At 33.8% G+C, this 19062-nt stretch overlaps 1 protein-coding gene across 44 annotated transcripts in view; it reads right to left on the bottom strand.

Moving 5' to 3' along the window:
• Positions 1–19062, bottom strand: part of tau (microtubule-associated protein tau) — a 260510-nt gene that overhangs the window by 4895 nt on the left and 236553 nt on the right. For 17 of the 44 annotated variants that reach the window (XM_073959808.1, XM_073959815.1, XM_073959818.1 and 14 more), the window contains one exon: positions 17749–17811. The exons of 11 other annotated variants lie outside the window; for them this stretch is intronic. In XM_073959808.1, the coding sequence (XP_073815909.1) occupies positions 17749–17811 (63 nt within the window). Of the gene's footprint in view, positions 1–1231; positions 3032–17748; positions 17812–19062 lie in introns of those variants that run through there. 16 more of the 44 variants (XM_073959827.1, XM_073959829.1, XM_073959826.1 and 13 more) reach the window with 1 other exon arrangement.

Here is a 19062-nt window from a genome sequence, read left to right as displayed (position 1 = left end):
AAAAACTTCCCAGGTGTAAGCACCTACCATTTAAAGTTTTTTCAAGAGCACCGTGACAGCCTTCAGCTCGCCTATGGAGAAAGCCTTTAGCTTGAAGACAGTCTTCAGTTCGTATATAATGACAACCTTCTGTTAGTCTATAATGACATCTTTCAGCTTGTCAATCAAGACAGCCTTCTGCTCATCTATAAAGAGAACCTTCAGTTCGCCTATAAAGACATTCTGCAGACAGCTTTCAGCTCCTCTATGAAAACAGTGTTCGGTCCGCCTATAAAATCAACTTTCAGCTGGTCATTAATGTCAACCTTTCTCTCATTTACGAAGACATCCTTCAGCTCGTCTATGAAAACAACCTTAGGCTACTATATAAACACAACCTTCAGCTCGTTTATAAAGACATCTCGTCTATAAAGACAACCTTCATCTAGTCTATAAAGTCAACCTTCAGCTGGTCTATAAAGACAGCCTTCAGTTCGTCTACAAAGACAGCATTCAGCTAGTCTATAAAGTCAACCTTTAGCTCGTCTATAAAGACAGCCTTTTACTAGCTTATAAATACAGTCTCCCGCTTGTCCATAAAGTCAACCTTCAGCTAGTCTATGAAGTCAATCTTTATTTCGTCTATATAAGGACTGCTCGCCTATAAATACAGCTAAACAATATGTCGTATGATTACTGTCACTACTCATACGCACATATATACCATATATGTATTATTTATTGTGTTTGGAGTAAATTATATATGGTGAACAAGAATGTAAAGCATTTAACTTCGTGAAAATATTAACTACTGATAAATGATTCTAAGGTGTGCAGTTGTTGATTTAATCATGGTTGATGGTGAAATTTTGGTCCAAAATTATCCAGTTAAAATTTAAACACATCAATATAAATGTTTATTTATTTATTTCTCAATTTTTTGTTTTTATTTATATTGTTGTTGTTATTATTATTTTAAATACGTATAAATTTCTATAAACGGTAAATATTTCATCTATTGGTTTTTGTTGTTGTCAATAATGGGGATTTGTTTTCGGGGAGTTGTTTGTTGTTTTAGGAAAAATGTATTTATTTTCTTTCTTTTTGTATAGAATAAAATTTCTCAGTAGTTTGAAAGTGAGATTTAAATATTTGTTTATTTTTTCTAATATTGTATTTATGTTTTTTTTTTGTAATGCATTTCAAATGGTGGTTTCCAAGTTGCGATGATTTTTGTTGATCATTTATTTGGTTTGTTTTTTGTAAGACGTTTATTTTGAATATTTTGTTTTGGTGAATACATTTTGATGGCAATGTAGACGGTAAGTAAGAAATTGTTGTTATCCGGCAAAATAATGTTTTATTGTTAGTGGAAGTGTGCTGCTTAATGATATGAATAAAAAATATATAATAAACTTTGCAAAATAATTGCTAGCTTGCTTAATTAGGCTACCTGTTTTATTTAATTATTACAAAATGATTCCAAAAGAAAAAAGGATACAATACAATCAAATGTGTATAAATCTCTATATTTTTTACTAATTTATAAGGCAATGTTAAAATAAGAAAAGTTGTATAAAACTATATAAAGTGATTGCAATTGCACAATACAACAAATAAGAAAATATGTCTTAATTATGGGGATTAGTTTGTGGCGGTGTTAAAGGCTGTATGAAAAAAGACCGCATTCAGCTGGACTATAAAAACCTTCTACAGCTTATCTATAAAGACAGTCTTCAGCTAGACTATGAAGAGAGCCTTCAGCTGGACTATAGAAACGCCCTTCAGCTAGTCTATAAAGTCAAACTTCAGTTCCTCTATAAATCAACCTTCAGATCGTCTATAAAGACAGCCTTCAGCTCATCTATAAAGTCAACCTTCAACTCCTTTATAAAATCAACCTTCAGCTTGTCTATAAATACAGTCTTCAGTTCGTCTATAAAGATAGCCTCAACTCGATTATCTTCTGTATTATACATGGCGGACATCATGCCGTATGACTACTGTCAAAACTCATACGACACCTTAAACATTGTTTAAAATACTTCGTTAATCAGTATTTAAAATGATGTGGAAAAAAGTGTTATGATACACTACCAAACTATTATAATGCATCTATAAAGACAGCCTTCAGGTAGACTATGAAGAGAGCCTTCAGCTCGTCTATAAATACAGAATTCAGTTCGTCTATAAAGTCAAACTTCAGTTTCTCTATAAATCAACCTCTATAAAGACAGTCTTCAGCACATCTCTAAAGTTAACCTTCAACTCGTTTATAAAATCAACTTTCAGCTTGTCTATAAATACAGCCTTCAGTTCGTCTATATAGATAGCATCAACTCTGTATTATACATGGCGGACATCATGCCGTATGACTACTGTCATAACTCATACGACACCTTTAACATTTTTTAAAACACTTCGTTAATGAATGATTTTCAAGCCTTTAACTGCACCACAAAATTGCAATAAAATATACTTTAAAAATAAAACAATTTGTTGATAAATATATCTCAATTAAAAAAATGTGTATAAATTGTTTATTATTGTAATGGATTTTCATATATCAGTTGTTATATATGTTTGTGGGAGGATTGTATTGTGTTTTTGGTATATTTGTTGTTTTTGTTTGCTTTTTTTGGGGGGTTTCTCATGATTAACTGTCGAATAAATATAGTTTTTTTTTCTTTGTCTTTTCTTATACATTTTGTTTCCACTTTGGGTTGTAATATAATATGAAGATGATAAATATGTTTAGTTGTGTTTCCATTTTTGTTTTATTTTTTTAGAAATATGTTATATTTATTTTTCAAATTTAATATTTTTTTGGTCTTCTCTTTTGCCTTTTTTTGAATTAATATTTTTTTGGTTTTTGTTATTTTGAATTAATCAATATGTATTTTTTCATTTGTTATGCTTTAGCTCCGATTTGTATATATGTATGTATGTTTTTGTTGTTGTTTTTTTTGTTTTGAAAAATAATTTAACTTTGCTGATTTAGATTTTCATCGGCACCAGATGTTGAGGTCGTCATAGATGCTGGTAGTGGACTCTGTGTGTTGAAAAAAACAAATAAAATATTTATTTTTTTTTATTAAATTAAGAACTATTCAAAAGAATAAATTCACTATTACAAAAACAATAAATTTGGACAAATAAAAATTATTAAAAACAAATACAAATTTAAACTAAAAATATATACAACTTATTAAATAAAAAAATATAAAATTAAAAATATGTATGAAATGAAACAAAATGGGATCCTTTTTTGGTTGGGGGTTTTGAGGAATGACAGGACCATAGACAATACCACTGGAATAATAAAGCGTTGGACAAGAGTTGTTTTAGCACAGCACACAGACACATGTTAGAAAAATGCAGCAACAATTAACAACAAGTCGTTTCTATATATATAGTTATGTAATGTTTTAGCAATGACGTAAAAAGATGACTATTTTCCGTAATTAAGGATGTTATCGTCAAACAATTTTGTTTTTGGTTAGTATTAGTTTTTCTTCACAGCACATTTAGTTTGAATGAAGTTAGAATGAAACGAAATTTTTTTTAAAATAAAATTATGGGCCTAATTCAGAATGTCAAATGAAAATGGGATAGGAATAATATTTCCCTAAACGATTTAAAAAATTGTCCCTTTATAACATTTTCAAAGGAAATTTTTCACTTTATAACATTTTTAAATATTCTCTTAGGTCCTGGGCAGAATGAAGTTCTGAAGTCTGTTTGCTACGTGATCACAGCCCGTCTATAAATAAGCAATTTTCAGAAAAATATTGAAAAATGGCCTTTTAACCTCTGAAACTAACTCACCCTAAACTTCATGGTAAACTGTGATTTTTGCAGTTTTAATCAACTCGTAGCACAAACAACTCTCAAACCTGGAACATAATAAAAGTTTTGTCACTTGGCAAACGTAGCTCCAAAGACAAAATCCTGTATTTTGTCCATACCTTTAGTCTTAAAATTCATTACCCACCATTTGACATTCTGAATTAGGTCTTTAATCATTAAAACGAAAATAATTGAATATGAGCTGAGTTTCATTTAGCAATAACTTACATTTAATAACGTTTTATATAATTTTATTTTCTTTTTTTGGTTTTTATAAGAAAAGAAAATTGTTTTCTCTCTTAAGGACGTATATTTCAATAAATAGTTTTGTTTGTTTTCTTTCGTATAATGCACTTAAAAGTTGTTTTTTTTCTGTTCTTAAATCCTAATAAAATTTATATAAATATTCCTAGAAATGAAAAATTATAAAAAAATAATGTTGTAGAAACCATAAAAAATTTATGCGTGACAAACAAAAAACAAAGATTATTAGAGGTTGGGGAAAGAAAACATTTGTGCTTTGTGAAAAGATTTTGATGAAAAAAAATTATTAAATTTTAAAAGTTTTGTCATTTTAATTTCAATTAATAGAGAACTTTTAAGAATCAAAGACAATGGGTCTCATGCATAAAACGTGAGCTTGAGCTCGGACTCGATTTTTTGAGTAAAAGGTGCTTGTTGTATGCATAATAAAATTTGATGTATTTGCTTTTACTCACTGCTCACGTTTGATCTCTTCTTGCTCAGTTTGAACTTAGAAGTTGAAGTTAGATGAGATTGTTCTCATTTTCATATGCATAAAAACAAGGTTTTGCTTAATTTTGTGAGCTCTTGCTTAAATTTTGTGGAGCATGCCTTTTAGTTGACTCGCGTACACTAAAAAGGAATCATGGCTGAATATTTTGTACCACAAATAAATAAAAAATGTTATTAACAGCGTAAGACAAATTTAGAAAGTGAGGATAAAAAATTATACAGGTTTGTAATCTTAATTATTATTATTTATATAATTAATGATAAATACATAGATAAATACATAGATTTGATGGTAGTAGCATTTGCTGGTTAGCGAATTATTTTTTTGAGGAGTCAGAAGAAAGACGTGGTGGTGCCGTCACCAACATTGATAAAATTCGACTCTTTTAAGATTCTGTGCAGATCCTGGATTCCAAAATGGTATAGCCACAGATATTGGAGTCCATCAATCAACTGTGTCGCGAACAATTGCGGAAGTTGCAAAACTTATATCTGCCAAAGCAAGCGAATGGATAAAATTCCCGAAAGATGCAGATCAAATAAAAGATTGTCAAAGGAAATGGCAGGCAAATTATTCCTTTCCATTTACAATAGGAGTTATTGATTGTACTCAAATAAAAATTAAAAAACCCACAAATCAAAGCGATGAGTACATTTGGAGAAAAGGCTTTCACTCTATAAATGTGCAGGCAACTTGTGATGAAAATGAACTTTTTACAAGCGTAGACATATCGTGGCCTGGTTCAGTACATGACTCACGCATCTTACGAAATAGCGAGGTATGCAGAATAATGCAAAATGCAACGAATGATGCATTACTTCTGGGAGATGAGGGTTATGGAATATGCCTATGGCTAATGACACCATTCCGAAACCCAACAACTGATATAGAAAAAACCTTCCACAAAGTGTTTACAAGGGAACGTGTCATTATAGAACGGTGTTTTGGGCAATTGAAGCAAAGGTTTCCGATACTTCAATATACAATTCGTGTATCGACAGACACATGTTTCTATTGTTTCTTTTTCTTATTTTTAATGCTTGTTAACTGACTTTTTTCAAAGTAAATATTTATTTTCTTTCAGTTTTGTACTAAAAATTTAGATATATCGTCAGTTTCTATTTTATTATTATTATTTGCTTCTACTTCTACTTCACTTCCACTTGACGACATGTTTGCACTTCAATAACAATTAGACGTTTGATCTCAATTTACTCAAGTAATTGCAATTGGTTTGAACTCAGTTTTATGCATACGAAATTGAGCAAAAGCTGTTGCTGTTCGATCTGACTCAACTTACGAGCAATTGCTTACTTGACTCAACTCATCGCTTTTACTCGTTTTTATGCATGAGACCCAATGGGTCTCATGCATAAAACGTGAGCTTGAGCTCGGACTCGATTTTTTGAGTAAAAGGTGCTTGTCGTATGCATAATAAAATTTGATGTATTTGCTTTTACTCACTGCTCACGTTTGATCTCTTCTTGCTCAGTTTGAACTTAGAAGTTGAAGTTAGATCAGATTGTTCTCATTTTCATATGCATAAAAACAAGGTTTTGCTTACTTTTGTGAGCTCTTGCTTAAATTTTGTGGAGCATGCCTTTTAGTTGACTCGCGTACACTAAAAAGGAATCATGGCTGAATATTTTGTACCAGAAATAAATAAAAAATGTTATCAACAGCGTAAGACAAATTTAGCAAGTGAGGATAAAAAATTATAGTAATCATAATTATTATTTTTTATATAATTAGTAATAAAATGATAAATACATAGATTTGATAGTAGTAGCATTTGCTGGTTAACGAATTATTTTTTTGAGGAGTCAGAAGAAAGACGTGGTGGTGCCCTCAGCAACAGAGATAAAATTCGACTCTATTTAAGATTCTGTGCAGATCCTGGATTCCAAAATGGTATAGCCACAGATATTGGAGTCTATCAATCAACTGTGTCGCGAACAATTGCGGAAGTTGCAAAACTTATATCTGCCAAAGCAAGCGAATGGATAAAATTCCCGAAAGATGCAGATCAAATAAAAGATTGTCAAAGGAAATGGCAGGCAAATTATTTTAAAAAATAAAAAACCCACTAATAAAAGCGATGAGTACATTTGCAGAAAAGGCTTTATTTTCTTTCATTTTTTGTACTAAAAATTTAGATATATCGTCAGTTTCTATTTTATTATTATTTGCTTCTACTTCTACTTCACTTCCACTTGACAACATGTTTGCACTTCAATAACAATTAGACGTTTGATCTCAATTTACTCAAGTAATTGCAATTGGTTTGAACTCATTTTTATGCATTCGAAATTGAGCAAAAGCTGTTGCTGTTCGATCTAACTCAACTTACGAGCAATTGCTTACTTGACTCAACTCATCGCTTTTACTCGTTTTTATGCATGAGACCCATTGTGCCGTATGATTGAGTTTGTTATTCATACGCACCCTTGACCCATGTTGAGAGATTTTATTTAATTTTTTGAATAAACATTCGAGATTAATAGACCCTAATTTGATTTTACCTTGCCGTGTATTCTGCATAGAGATTGTCCAGCAAATGCTACTAAAATTCGAACCAAAACAGTTAATAAATAATCGGACGGCTTTGCCGACAGCTAAATACCCTCAGCCAACGACTTTATAAGAAAAAAGTAAGAACGGCGCACAGTGCGAAATTTGGGAAGTTTAGTGGAACTTTAAGGGATTTTCAAAGTACATGAAATTAATTAAACTTTTATTGAATTCGTTAACTAAGTACTCCACTGCAAATGGTCCATACTCAGTTTGCCGATTTACTCCACGAAACGACTTAAAAATGCACTTAAAGTTGCACTTTTGTTTAATAATTTTTTTTGTAAGAAATGTATTTTTGATTCATTTTAAAAAATGGAGTGGCGCGGACAAATGGTAAGTCAGTATGCCATGATTTATTTTTCTTAATATTTTACAACACAATTATGATATTTTACACTTAAAAAAATGCGAAAAACCCTTATTGTTTTCTTGCAATTTTAGTCGGAAAGAAGTGATTTCTTAAGTTTTCAAAATTATAATTTTTTATTTTCCGTGGACATTTCAAAAGTGAGTTCCGTACATTCACGTGTTAAGATATATATAATCTGAAAGACCGGATTCTCCTCTGTTCGCAAAGCTATAAAACACCTGCGGTATCGCGCGGTCTTTGGAGATATTCAAGATTTTCTAAAAATACTTCGGGAATTTCATTCAATTGCATTTTCCAAAAGTGGAAGGTAAACGCGACAATGAACGCCATTGTTGACTGTGTTTTGAAGAAATGGACTCACTAATTCTAACAATGATAATTTTTGTAAAATTAAGAAACCTCTCGGAATTTTTCATAGCTTTGACCTCTAAATATTGGTGATTTACATATGGTGCAACATTTTTAGATGCTGCGGTGCAAATACCAAAATACGTTAAGAATTGTAATGCAGTGCAGACCTGAACTTGATCTAAAAGACATTATTAACAAAATTAATAGTGCTGACCTGCTGAATGGACCAATTAACATTATAGATACGAATGAAAACAAAAAATATTGACATTTTACTCCTTAATAGATGTGTAGGGTTGTGGGGCTTCACCCAGAAGTGGACCTATGTTGACAGCTTTTGTGTGAGGAGGTTTTTCATTCACTAACATCTTAAAATTTACATTTGCATCAAAATCGGCTGCAATTTTTGTCTTTAACCTTTAAAATACCAAATATTAGGGAACCCGGCATGTGGGGGCTATTCCAAAATGCGAACCTATATTGAAAATATTTTGTACATAAGTTTTCTATCCCCTGAAAACTCAATATACCAATTTGCATCAAAATCGATTGAAAAATGAATGTAAAACGTAAAAACGGCAGCCACCGTTACATGGGCGCTACAGGAAACCGCCGGTCTATGTGGCCCAATTTGAGCCCCACACTGTCCACTGATAACAGAAACATTTGTCCAAAGTTTTAGGAATCTACACCTTTTCCTTTAAATGTTATTTGTAAAGTTCCGCTAAAGTGCTCATATTTTGCACTGTGCGGCGTTAACTTCGGTCGGGCCGAATTTTGTATACCCTCCTGGAACAATTAGTTTCCTTTAGTTTATGAAAGCACTAAGCTCTTCCGCCTATGTCGATTCATACCATCAGGTATCTCCTCCATAATATTTTTGACCTTCAATCCAAATATATTTTTTGTCAGCAAGTTCATACGTCCAAAAATGACCAAAAAATCTGAAAACCTCTTAAATAATTGGGACGAAGAATTTTTGTTGCGTAGCCGGTATTCGATTCTTATTGTCCATAGATAAGTTTCAATTTACACAGACTGAGGGTTGTAGCCCTTACTCACAAGTAAAAAAGTATCAGTCGGCTTTGCAGACAGAGATATACCCTCAACATGTGTGGATTGAAATACCTTTTTCCCAAAAAATACTTATGTATTTTAGGGGGTTTTCAAAATTTTGGGCGTATGAACCGACAAAAGTATGGATAGGATTAAAGCTCGAAATTTTGCGGTGATATCGATAGATAGGGCTTTTTTTTATCACACTAGCCTACGAAAAACATAATATCGCTGTAAACAGGTCCACTAGGAAAACCTTCTGTAAAAATGTCCAAAGGATCATCGAACAGATCCTTAACCACACACAAATGTTGAACATTTGTGTGAGTGGTACCACAAGGATTGGGCAGATAGGGCCCAAATTTGATCACAAACTAAGTTTCGACAATATTTAGAGATCCAAAGTTTGGACCAAATCGGTTGCTAGGTCTATGAGAAATCGCGCGTACCATTTTAGCGAATATTTTCGAACTTTTGTGGGAGAGGTACCGGAAGGAGTGGACCTATAAGCACCACCTTCGAATTTCATCATAGAGTTTTTTTACAACTTTCGGGCTGTTTTTTCAAGAAGTATGGATTTGCCCCTGAAAAAAACTTTTACTGTCGTAATTGAGACAGCGAATGAAAGTTGCTTTAACAAAAACTAAAGTGATTCGAGAGCATGTCTTAAAGTGAATTTATCCAAAATTTTGTGTGGGAGGTACCCGAAAGAGTGGACAAATATAGTCCATATTCGAAACTGATCTATATCTGGTAGATATATTAGGATGTGTAAAGTATGGACCAAATCGGTCACTCCCATCAAGAGTTATCGTGCGCACAATTTTTCCGAACATTTTTGAACTTTTGTGAGGGAGGTACCTGAAGGAGTGGACTGATATGGCTTATCTTCGAACTTAAACTAAGTTTGCACAAAATATTACGAAGGCCACATTTTGGACCGAATCGGCAGATCCGTTCGAGAGTTATTTTGCGTTCCAACCACTACACACGGTGTCGTAGGGTTTTTTTGTGCCTTTCAGGCTATTTTCTCAGGAAGTATGGACTTGTCCTTATTGAAACATGTACCGTCGTAAGCGGGGCAGTGAATACAAGTTCCTACAACAAAAATCAAAGAGATTCCGAAATTTTGTGTGGGAGGTACCCAAAGTGGACCGATTGAGTCCATATTGGAACCTCATCTAATTTTCACGATGTGTCAAATCGGTTACTTCCTTCAAGAGTTATCGTGCGCACAAATTTTCAGAAGATTTTCGAACTTTTTTTTTGGGGGGGGGGGGGGGGGGGTACCGGAAGGAGTGGACAGATATAGCCCATTTTCGAACGTGTGCATAAATGCTGAGGGTATAAAAACTACAACAAGTAAGAACGGCCGGGCCGAACTTGTTCTACCCTCCACGGCGAGTTGTATTGAAGTAAAATGGAACAATTAGTTTCCTTTCGTTTATGAAGAAGACTAAATACCAAATTTCAGCAATTCGATCTATACCGACAAACTTTTGGCGGAAAATTTTTAGACTCAAAGAAGACTAAATGCCGATATTTCAGTGATAATGTGGTTAAAACCTTCAAAATACCGAAAATAAAGAGGGAGCTATAGGAAGACGTGGACCTATGCTGATAATTCTCTTCGGGAATATTATATATATCCCCATGGAAGACTAAATAACAAATTTCAGTCATTTCGGTGGGATAATGACGTCACAACCCTCAGAATTACGAAAATCAGAAGGTACCGTTCTATGGAGGCGATATCGAAGCGAGGACCTATACCGACGAATTTCAGTCGAATAGGTTTTTACCTCCAACGTAGACTAAATACCAAATTTCAGCCATTTCCGGGGCTGATTTTCGGTACAAAACTTTCCACCTGCAATTTTTAGGTATAGGTCCACGCCTTCATATTGCCCTTATATAACGGTACATCCCGACAACCTTCAAAATACCGAAAATCGGGTGGGTTAGACTCAAAGAAGGCTAAATACAAAACTTCCGATATTTTGGTAAGATAATGTGGCTAAAACCTTTAAAATTCCGAAAATCAAGAGGTACTCTTCTATGGTGGGCTATAGGAAGACGTGGACCTATACTGATAATTCTCTTCGGGAATATTTTATAACCACATGGAAGACTAAATAACAAATGTCAGTCATTTTGGTGGGATATTGACGTCATAACCCTCAGAATTACGACAATCGGAAGGTGCAGTTATATGGTGGCTATATTTAAACGTTGACCTATATCGACGAATTTAAAGGGGAAAGCTGAATACCACAAACGAAGAATAAATACCAAATTTCACCCATTTCGTTAGGTTATTGTGGTTACAACCTTCAAAATACCGAAAATCGGGAGGTACCGTTCTATGGGGGCTATATTAAGGCGTGAACCAGTACCGAAAAATTTCTGGGGGAAAGTTGTATACCCCCAACGAAGACTAAATACCAAATTTTAGTCATTTCGGAGGAATATTGATGCCACAACCTTCAAAATACCGAAAATCGGGACTTACCGTTCTATGGGGGCGATATTAAGGCGTGCACTTAACCCGACAAATTTCATATGGAAAATTTTGTACCCCAAAATAAATACCAAATTTCAACATTTTTGGTGGAATTTTGATTCCACAGTCATCAAAATACCGGAAATCCTGAGGTACCGTTTCATGGGTGCTATATGAAGGCGTGGACCTATACTGACAAAATTCTGGGGGAAAGTTTTATACCCCCAACGAAGACTACGAAGTACCAAATTTCTGTTATTTCGGGGGCTATATGAAGGCGTGGACCTATACCGACAAATTTCATATGGAAAGTTTAATACCCCAAATGAAGACTAAACACCAAATTTCAACAATTTCGGTTGAATATTGATGCCACAAACTTCAAAATACCGAAAATCGGGAGGTACCGTTCTATGGGGGCTATATGAAGGCGTGGACCTATACTGACAAAATTCTGGGGGAAAGTTTTATACCCCCAACGAAGACTAAAGAAGGCCACAAACTTCGAAATACCGAAAATCGGGAGCTATTGTTCTGTGGGAGCAGATGGGAGCGTGGACCTATATTGACAAATTTCATATGGAAAGTTTTATACCCCAAATGAAGACTAAATACCAAATTTCAACAATTTTGGTGGAATATTGATGCCACAAACTTCAAAATACCGAAAATCGGGAGGTACCGTTCTATGGGGGCTATATAAAGGCGTGGACCCATGGCGACAAAATTCGGGGGAAAATTGCATACCCCAACGAAGACTAAATACCAAATTTCACTCATTTCGGTGTTATAATGAAGCTAAAACCTTCAAAATACCGGGGGCTACATCAAAACGGGGACCGATATACTCCAGTTGTATCTTGGTTTCAAAAGACGGACAGACGGACATTGTTATGTCGACTTAGAATTTTACCCGATGAATATTTCGATGTGTTACAAACGGAATGAGAAATTTAATTATACCCTCCATATTTTTGTGGAGGGTATAAAAATTAAGTTAGAGTATTTTATTTATAAATGCACTGAAACATAGAAAATAATCTTTGACTAAGCCTCAACGAGTTTCTTCTTCTTCGTGATGGTATCTCCAAATAAAACGCATGCATTTAAATTAGAAATGATTACAAAAACAAGTAACAAGTAAAAAAGTATCAGTCGGCTTTGCCGACAGATATATGGTAATATTCAAAAATGTTTTACAATCGTTGAAGTTGAGGTTCACCAATTAATAAGTCGCGAACTGTCAATATATTTTATATAATATGAATATATTTATATTAATTGAAGTGTTTTAGCCGGGGTCTCATAATATAGACCATAATAAATAAATTACGTGGAAGCTGTGTTGGTGGTAATATAAAAAAATGGGTAAAAATGTGTTTTTTTGTGTTTTTTCTTGATTTCTAGTCAAATCAGGGAAAATTCAGACCTGAGCTCAAAGAAAGAATTGAAGAATACCCATTGGGCAACATGGTTCTAATGTATGACTTCTCGATATATACAGTGCATCCCACTGAAATCGATGCTGACATTTTGAAGTTTTGAAATCCGTGTTTTTTGAATTTTTCTTATAATTGGAGGGCGCAACCAGATAATGACCTAAACTATTTATTGGATTGTAGAACTCGTGATTCCACGTCGTTTGATGTATATCTCATGAGTGTGCTCCGTACAGGTCCCTAGTAATAGGAGTCCAAAGTCGAATTTTTGGTGCGTAAATTTTCTTTAAAAACCTATTTTTTGACTTCAAAATTTACAACTGTGACTCAGGTACCCTTGAACCCCGTGTGATTTTAGTTTTTTTACGCGCCGGATCTAATGAACCCTTCTGCTTTCAAATCCATCCACTAAAACGGCGGTTATAGATACCTTGAAAGTAGGAAATTATGCAAAATTATATTTTGATGATTCCGCGCATTGAACCGCGATTTTCTTTGCTTATTTTTACATAAATGGAATCTTTATACGCGATTATATTATTTTCCAAAACCGTGTGGCATAACTTACCGAGATTCTGGAGTAATATTCGTATTTCGTATAAAATAGAATTTGGTAGCACATCCGCGGTTCTTGACCAATTTGTTTAAAATTTATTATAATGACGTATTTTTTATAGGCGGTCACTGAAATCGGATGCGCCTTATAATCATATGAACATCGCGTTATTTTTACCCACATGAAGCATTCTGGTGTAGTAAGATGCAGCTGATGGCACACTTTGGTCGCTGAATGAAACATGGAAAAATGCAAACATATTGACAGAGATGCACTCGCTCTATGCGAAAAGCACATGCGCCTCAACTGATTTTAACTATTTCGCGCGTTATACGGTTTTTAACTTTTACGTTTTTTCTTTGATTGTAATATCGATATCACTCTTTAGTTCCTAATTCTATTGCCTATCACACTAAGAAAACATACTTTCACGATGATAAACTATTTTCCTTGAAGAGGTTTTAGCAAAATAATTCAGGTTTTGTTTGGAAATTTAGCGAAATAGTAGAATAACTCCCAAAAAATGTTCTCAAATTTTTCGTATTAAACCAAAAAATATATTCTTGAAATAATGTTCCAACAATAAACTTTTGTCTTTTGTTGTAGCTGCAATATGCAATTTAAAATCCTAATCTATACAATTTTGGTCTCACGTTTTTCTGGACATTGTCTACATTCTGTACGTATTTTTAATTTATTTTTTAGAGATTTTTATGGACTCTGAGTTAGAATGAATAAAATTTACTCCAAGATTCCTTCATTATTTTTTGTTTTTCCGCGAAAATGAAAATAAATTTAGCAAATATTTAGGCGTCTACGGATAGATATTAAATGTTGTTACCGATTTATATATACATTTTGGTATTACAAAACAAAGGGAATTTTTAAATATTTTTTCTTTAACTTTTGGGCGCAGCATCCAAATTTGTGAACGCGATCAGATTTGGAACCACTATTTTTTTCTTAACCCATGTACCAAAAATCGTGAATGTGCTTGTAAAAAAATTTTTTAATTTTTTTTCGATGGAATTGTAAAGGAAATTTGAAATTTACCATATACCGTCGGCCTATGTCAGGGGTTTTTCAGAATTTTGTGGCCCTTTTTGGACATTCAAACTTGCCGACAAAAATGTTGATTAGGATAAAAGTTAAAGTGTTGCGGAGGAGGTACTTGAACTTTTGAACTTTTGTGGAAGAGGTACCTTAAGAAGAGGACCTATATGGACCATTTTAGAAGTTAAACTAAATTTGGACAAAATTTTAGGAGATCCAAAGTTTGGACCAAATTGGTTGATCAGTTCGGAAGTTATCGTGCTCTCCAGTCCCTACAAATGGTGCCATAGGGGTTTTTCATGGTGCCAAATGTGCTTTTTCGGAACATTTTTGAACTTTTGTGGGGGAGGTACCTAAAGTAGTGGACCGATATGGCTTATCTTCGAACTTAAACTAGGTTAGGTTAGGTTGATAAGAGGGGTGATCCTAGATCACCACATGCCCATGTGGACATACACTTAAGCCATAAGTAGGCCTGTTGTGCGCTCTAATTTTTTTTTGGGTTATGGAGGATTATCTTTTTTTGACTTAGTCTAGGATCTCTGTCCTATTTACATAGTCTCTGATCTTTTTGAACTCGATTGTCCTAATTTGATCGAGTCCTGGTATAATGTCATTCCCTAGTAACTGGGTTCTCAGATTTGTGAAGGCTTGACAATGGCAGAGGTAATGTTCCAACGTTTCGTCGTCCTCTCCGCATGCTCTGCATTCACTGTTTTCTGCACAACCTATTTTGTGCAGATGCGCTTTTAGACCTAGGTGACCTGTAAGGATTCCTGTCAGTCTACTAATATCTTTTTTACTTAGTAAAAGTAATTCTTTTGTTTTGTCCTCGTCTGGGTTTCCCCATAGGATTTTTGTGTTTTTTCCCTTCTCTTCACTACTCCAGAGGGATACATGTGCATTTTTTGCCCATGTCTTTAGTTCTAGTCGCGTAGCTTTAAACGGCTTAGCGTTTTCTAGACTTACCGTGGGTTGCTCCTTGGCTTGTTTTGCCAAGGAGTTTACTATTTCATTACCCCTAATCCCGGTATGCCCTGGTACCCATATAATGTTTACCTTACCGTGTTGGGAGTAATTATTTATAGATTTAGTACATTCCAAGACAGTTCTAGATTTTACTGTCTTTGTTGATATAGCTCTAATGGCTGCTTTGCTATCCGTAAGGATATTTACAGTGGTAGGCCTTGTGTGAGTATCAAACCAAAGCAGACACTCTGTTATCGCCCGGAGTTCTGCCTGCAGGATCGTGTTATGATCCGGCAGACGGAGGGAGATTTCCGTTTCCGGTTCCATTATATAAAGACCCAGTCCGGTTCTCCCCCCTAGCACAGCCCCATCCGTAAACCCACAGCTTCCAGCGGGAATCTGTGCTAGAGCTCCCCCGATCCACATGTCTCTGTCAGGTATTGACACTTCACACAAGGCTACTTCACTAGTTTCATGTATACGGTCCGATACTACCTGATTTATAGATTCACCCGTTGTAACCTTTAATATGTTTTGGTGGTATGTTTCTAGAGCCCTAGTCGGCGTGGTCCTCATTGCTCCGCTAATGCTTAGGCAGCATGTTCTTTGGACCTTTTGCAATATTTCCACATTGCATTTTTTGTCCATGGCTGTCCACCATACCACAGACGCGTACGTTAGAATTGGTCTAATTACGCTTCTGTATAGCCAGTGTATCATCCTAGGATTGAACCCCCATTTTGAGCCTATCGCCCTCCTGCAGGTTGACCAACATATTTGGGCCTTGTTAGCCCTTTCTTGTATATAGTCTTAAACTATGTTTGAACAAAATATTAAGAAGGTCAAATTTTGGGCCGAATCGGCAAATCCGTTCTAGATTTATCTTGCGCTCCAACCACTCCACACGGTGTCACAGGGGCTTTTGGCATCTTTCAGGCTATTGTGTGAGAGGTACCCGAATGAGTGAACAAATGTAGTCCATATTCAGATGTATTAGGATGTGTATGGTATGGACCAAATCGGTTCATCCGTTCGACAGACAGACAGACGGACGGACATTGCTAAATCGACTCCAAATTGTCTATAACACATTTCGTCCAAACATACTCAGGGTCTAAAACCATTATTTCGATGAGGCACATTTTGCCTCGTTAGCATAAATGCTGAGGGTATAATTAAACGGCAAGCGTTTTATTTGAGAGATCCCATCATGAAGAAGAATATACTTATTGATGCTAAGCGACAAATTATTTTCTAGTTTTCAGTGCATTTATAAATAAAATACTGTAACATATTTTTTAATTATTTTTTATATTTTCACAAAACCGATTTCGTTCGCACAAAACTTTTCTGAAACACCTATTTAATGTGCCTGTTCGCAGGGGTTGATTTTAAGTTCTCTAGATTCTAGTTCTAAAAATGCATATAACTATTTGTTAATTCATTTTTATTTCTCTATTTTCAATACATTTTTTTATCGAAAAAATCTCATGTGATACTGTTTTCAAAAAATATTTTTCATCAAAATCTTTGTTAAACTTATGTTTAATGAAAATAATAAAATAATATTGAGGACGGTGTATATACAACAAAACATTGTGACAAATAAAACACTAAAAAATAGACAAACGGTATTTAAACTCTAGTTGAGCACATTGTTAAAGCTTTGTGTATAAATCGAAGTATAAATTAATAAAAAACTCTTAATAAAATCATCTTTTAAAATTTGGCATTTAGCATTTTATACAATAAAATATTTATAAATATTTATTTAGTTTTGTTTTTTTTTTTTCAATCGTTTTGTATAATACAACAATTTAATAAAATTTCGAATATAAATTTAACAATCATTTGTTGTTAAGAATAAAGGACAAGTTTTATGAGGTTCTTGTTTTTTTGTTTTGCAGTAAATAGGATTATTTTTAGATATAATGAATATATAATTTTTAATAATAAATAAATGTTGTTATTATTATCCGTTTAGTTTAAAACTAGGTACTTTTCGAAATGTTTAAAGGAGGTGTTTTATTAGTGTTTGTAAAGTGTTTTTGAAGAGATAGGCTTTAAGGTTGTTTAGATTTTTGTTTTGGCCATTTTTTGGAGCAGGCTTTAGTTTTCAACTTAAAAGAAATTAACAAAATTTAGTTTTGTTTGTGTGTAGTAGTTTTGGTTGGGTGGTGGGTGTGGCTTTGAGCTTTATTTTTTGTTTCAAATTTTAGACTTTTGTTCTTTCGTTTTTGGGGGTTTCTACAGCATCTATTTAAAAAGCGAACGAAATACTTCGGTACACACACAATCTTTGGTACATAGACCGAATTCAAGATGTATTGTCGCTATTAAGCGCCCTTGTGAGCTCTATTTCATTGTTATCAAGTTTTTTGTGTTTTTATTTTTTGTGTTACAGAAAAAAAGAATGGGAAGAAAAAAGAAAGAAAAATTAAGAATAACATTGGTATGTTTTTTTGTTCATAGTAAGAGTAGATTGTACTTTTTTTATTTGTAGTAATTTTATTTTAGAGATAGAGAGAGGACAATAATATTAGAATTAGACAATTTGTTTTGGACATTTTCTGAGTAACTTTAGTTCGAATTATAGTAGCAGAAATTCATTTTGATTCATTTTCTTTTAAGAAGAGGGAGGAAAGAACGAAATTAAAAACAACTTAAATGGGTGTAAAAAAACACAAGAAAAAAAACATAAAACTAATGTAGACATGAAAAAAACATAAAATGTTTATACATGAATTGAAAAAATGCCAATTAAAAATTATTAAAATTCCTTATTTGTTGTAAATCATATAATTATATTATGCAAATATTGTACTTCTAGACAAGATATTGGTATAGCATACATATGTATGTATATTTGGGGAAGGAAATTATAATACATACAAAAATCACTAGAGATCCCCAAATATGAAATCTAGGTGGATACCCAGCAAAAGCTCTATTAATCCCATTTATATATTACTTTTTGCAAGGCGTAACAAACCTATTGTTTTAACAAGGGCATGTCGAACCAAACAAATATTTTTTCAATTCCCACTAAAGTCCACAAATAAGATGAATAAACGTATTTATACCCTCCACCATAACATGGAGGGTATAATTAAATATGTCATTCCGTTTGTAACACAGCGAAATATTCACTGTAGATCCTATAATGAATAATATATACCCTGATCAGGGTAAAATTCTAAGTCGATATAACCATGTTCGTCCGTCCGTCTGTTGAAATCAAGATACAGCTCGCAATTTTTAAGATAGACCTTCGTAATTTGGTATAGAAGTTCCTTTTACTCCTCGGATGTTTGGTATTGCAAATGGGATATATCGGTCCACGTTTTGATATAGCCCCCATAGAACGCTACCACCCGATTTTCGGTATTTTGAAGGTTTTAGCTTCATTATCACACCAAAATGGTTGAAATTTGGTACTTAGTCTTCGTATAAAACTTTCCCCCAGAATTTTAACGGTATAGGTCCACGTCTTCATATAACCCCCATAGAACGGTATCTTCCGATTTGCTGTATTTTGAAGGTTGTGGCCACAATAATCCACTGGGGTATAAAACATTCCCCCAGAATTTTGTTGGTATAGGTCCA

This window comes from Musca autumnalis, unplaced genomic scaffold, assembly GCF_047663935.1.
Source record: "Musca autumnalis isolate F117 unplaced genomic scaffold, ASM4766393v1 scaffold_1, whole genome shotgun sequence".
Classification (NCBI taxonomy): domain Eukaryota; kingdom Metazoa; phylum Arthropoda; class Insecta; order Diptera; family Muscidae; genus Musca; species Musca autumnalis.
The sequence above is the reverse complement of the archived record's forward strand: the minus strand, read 5'-3'. Positions and strand labels throughout refer to the sequence as shown.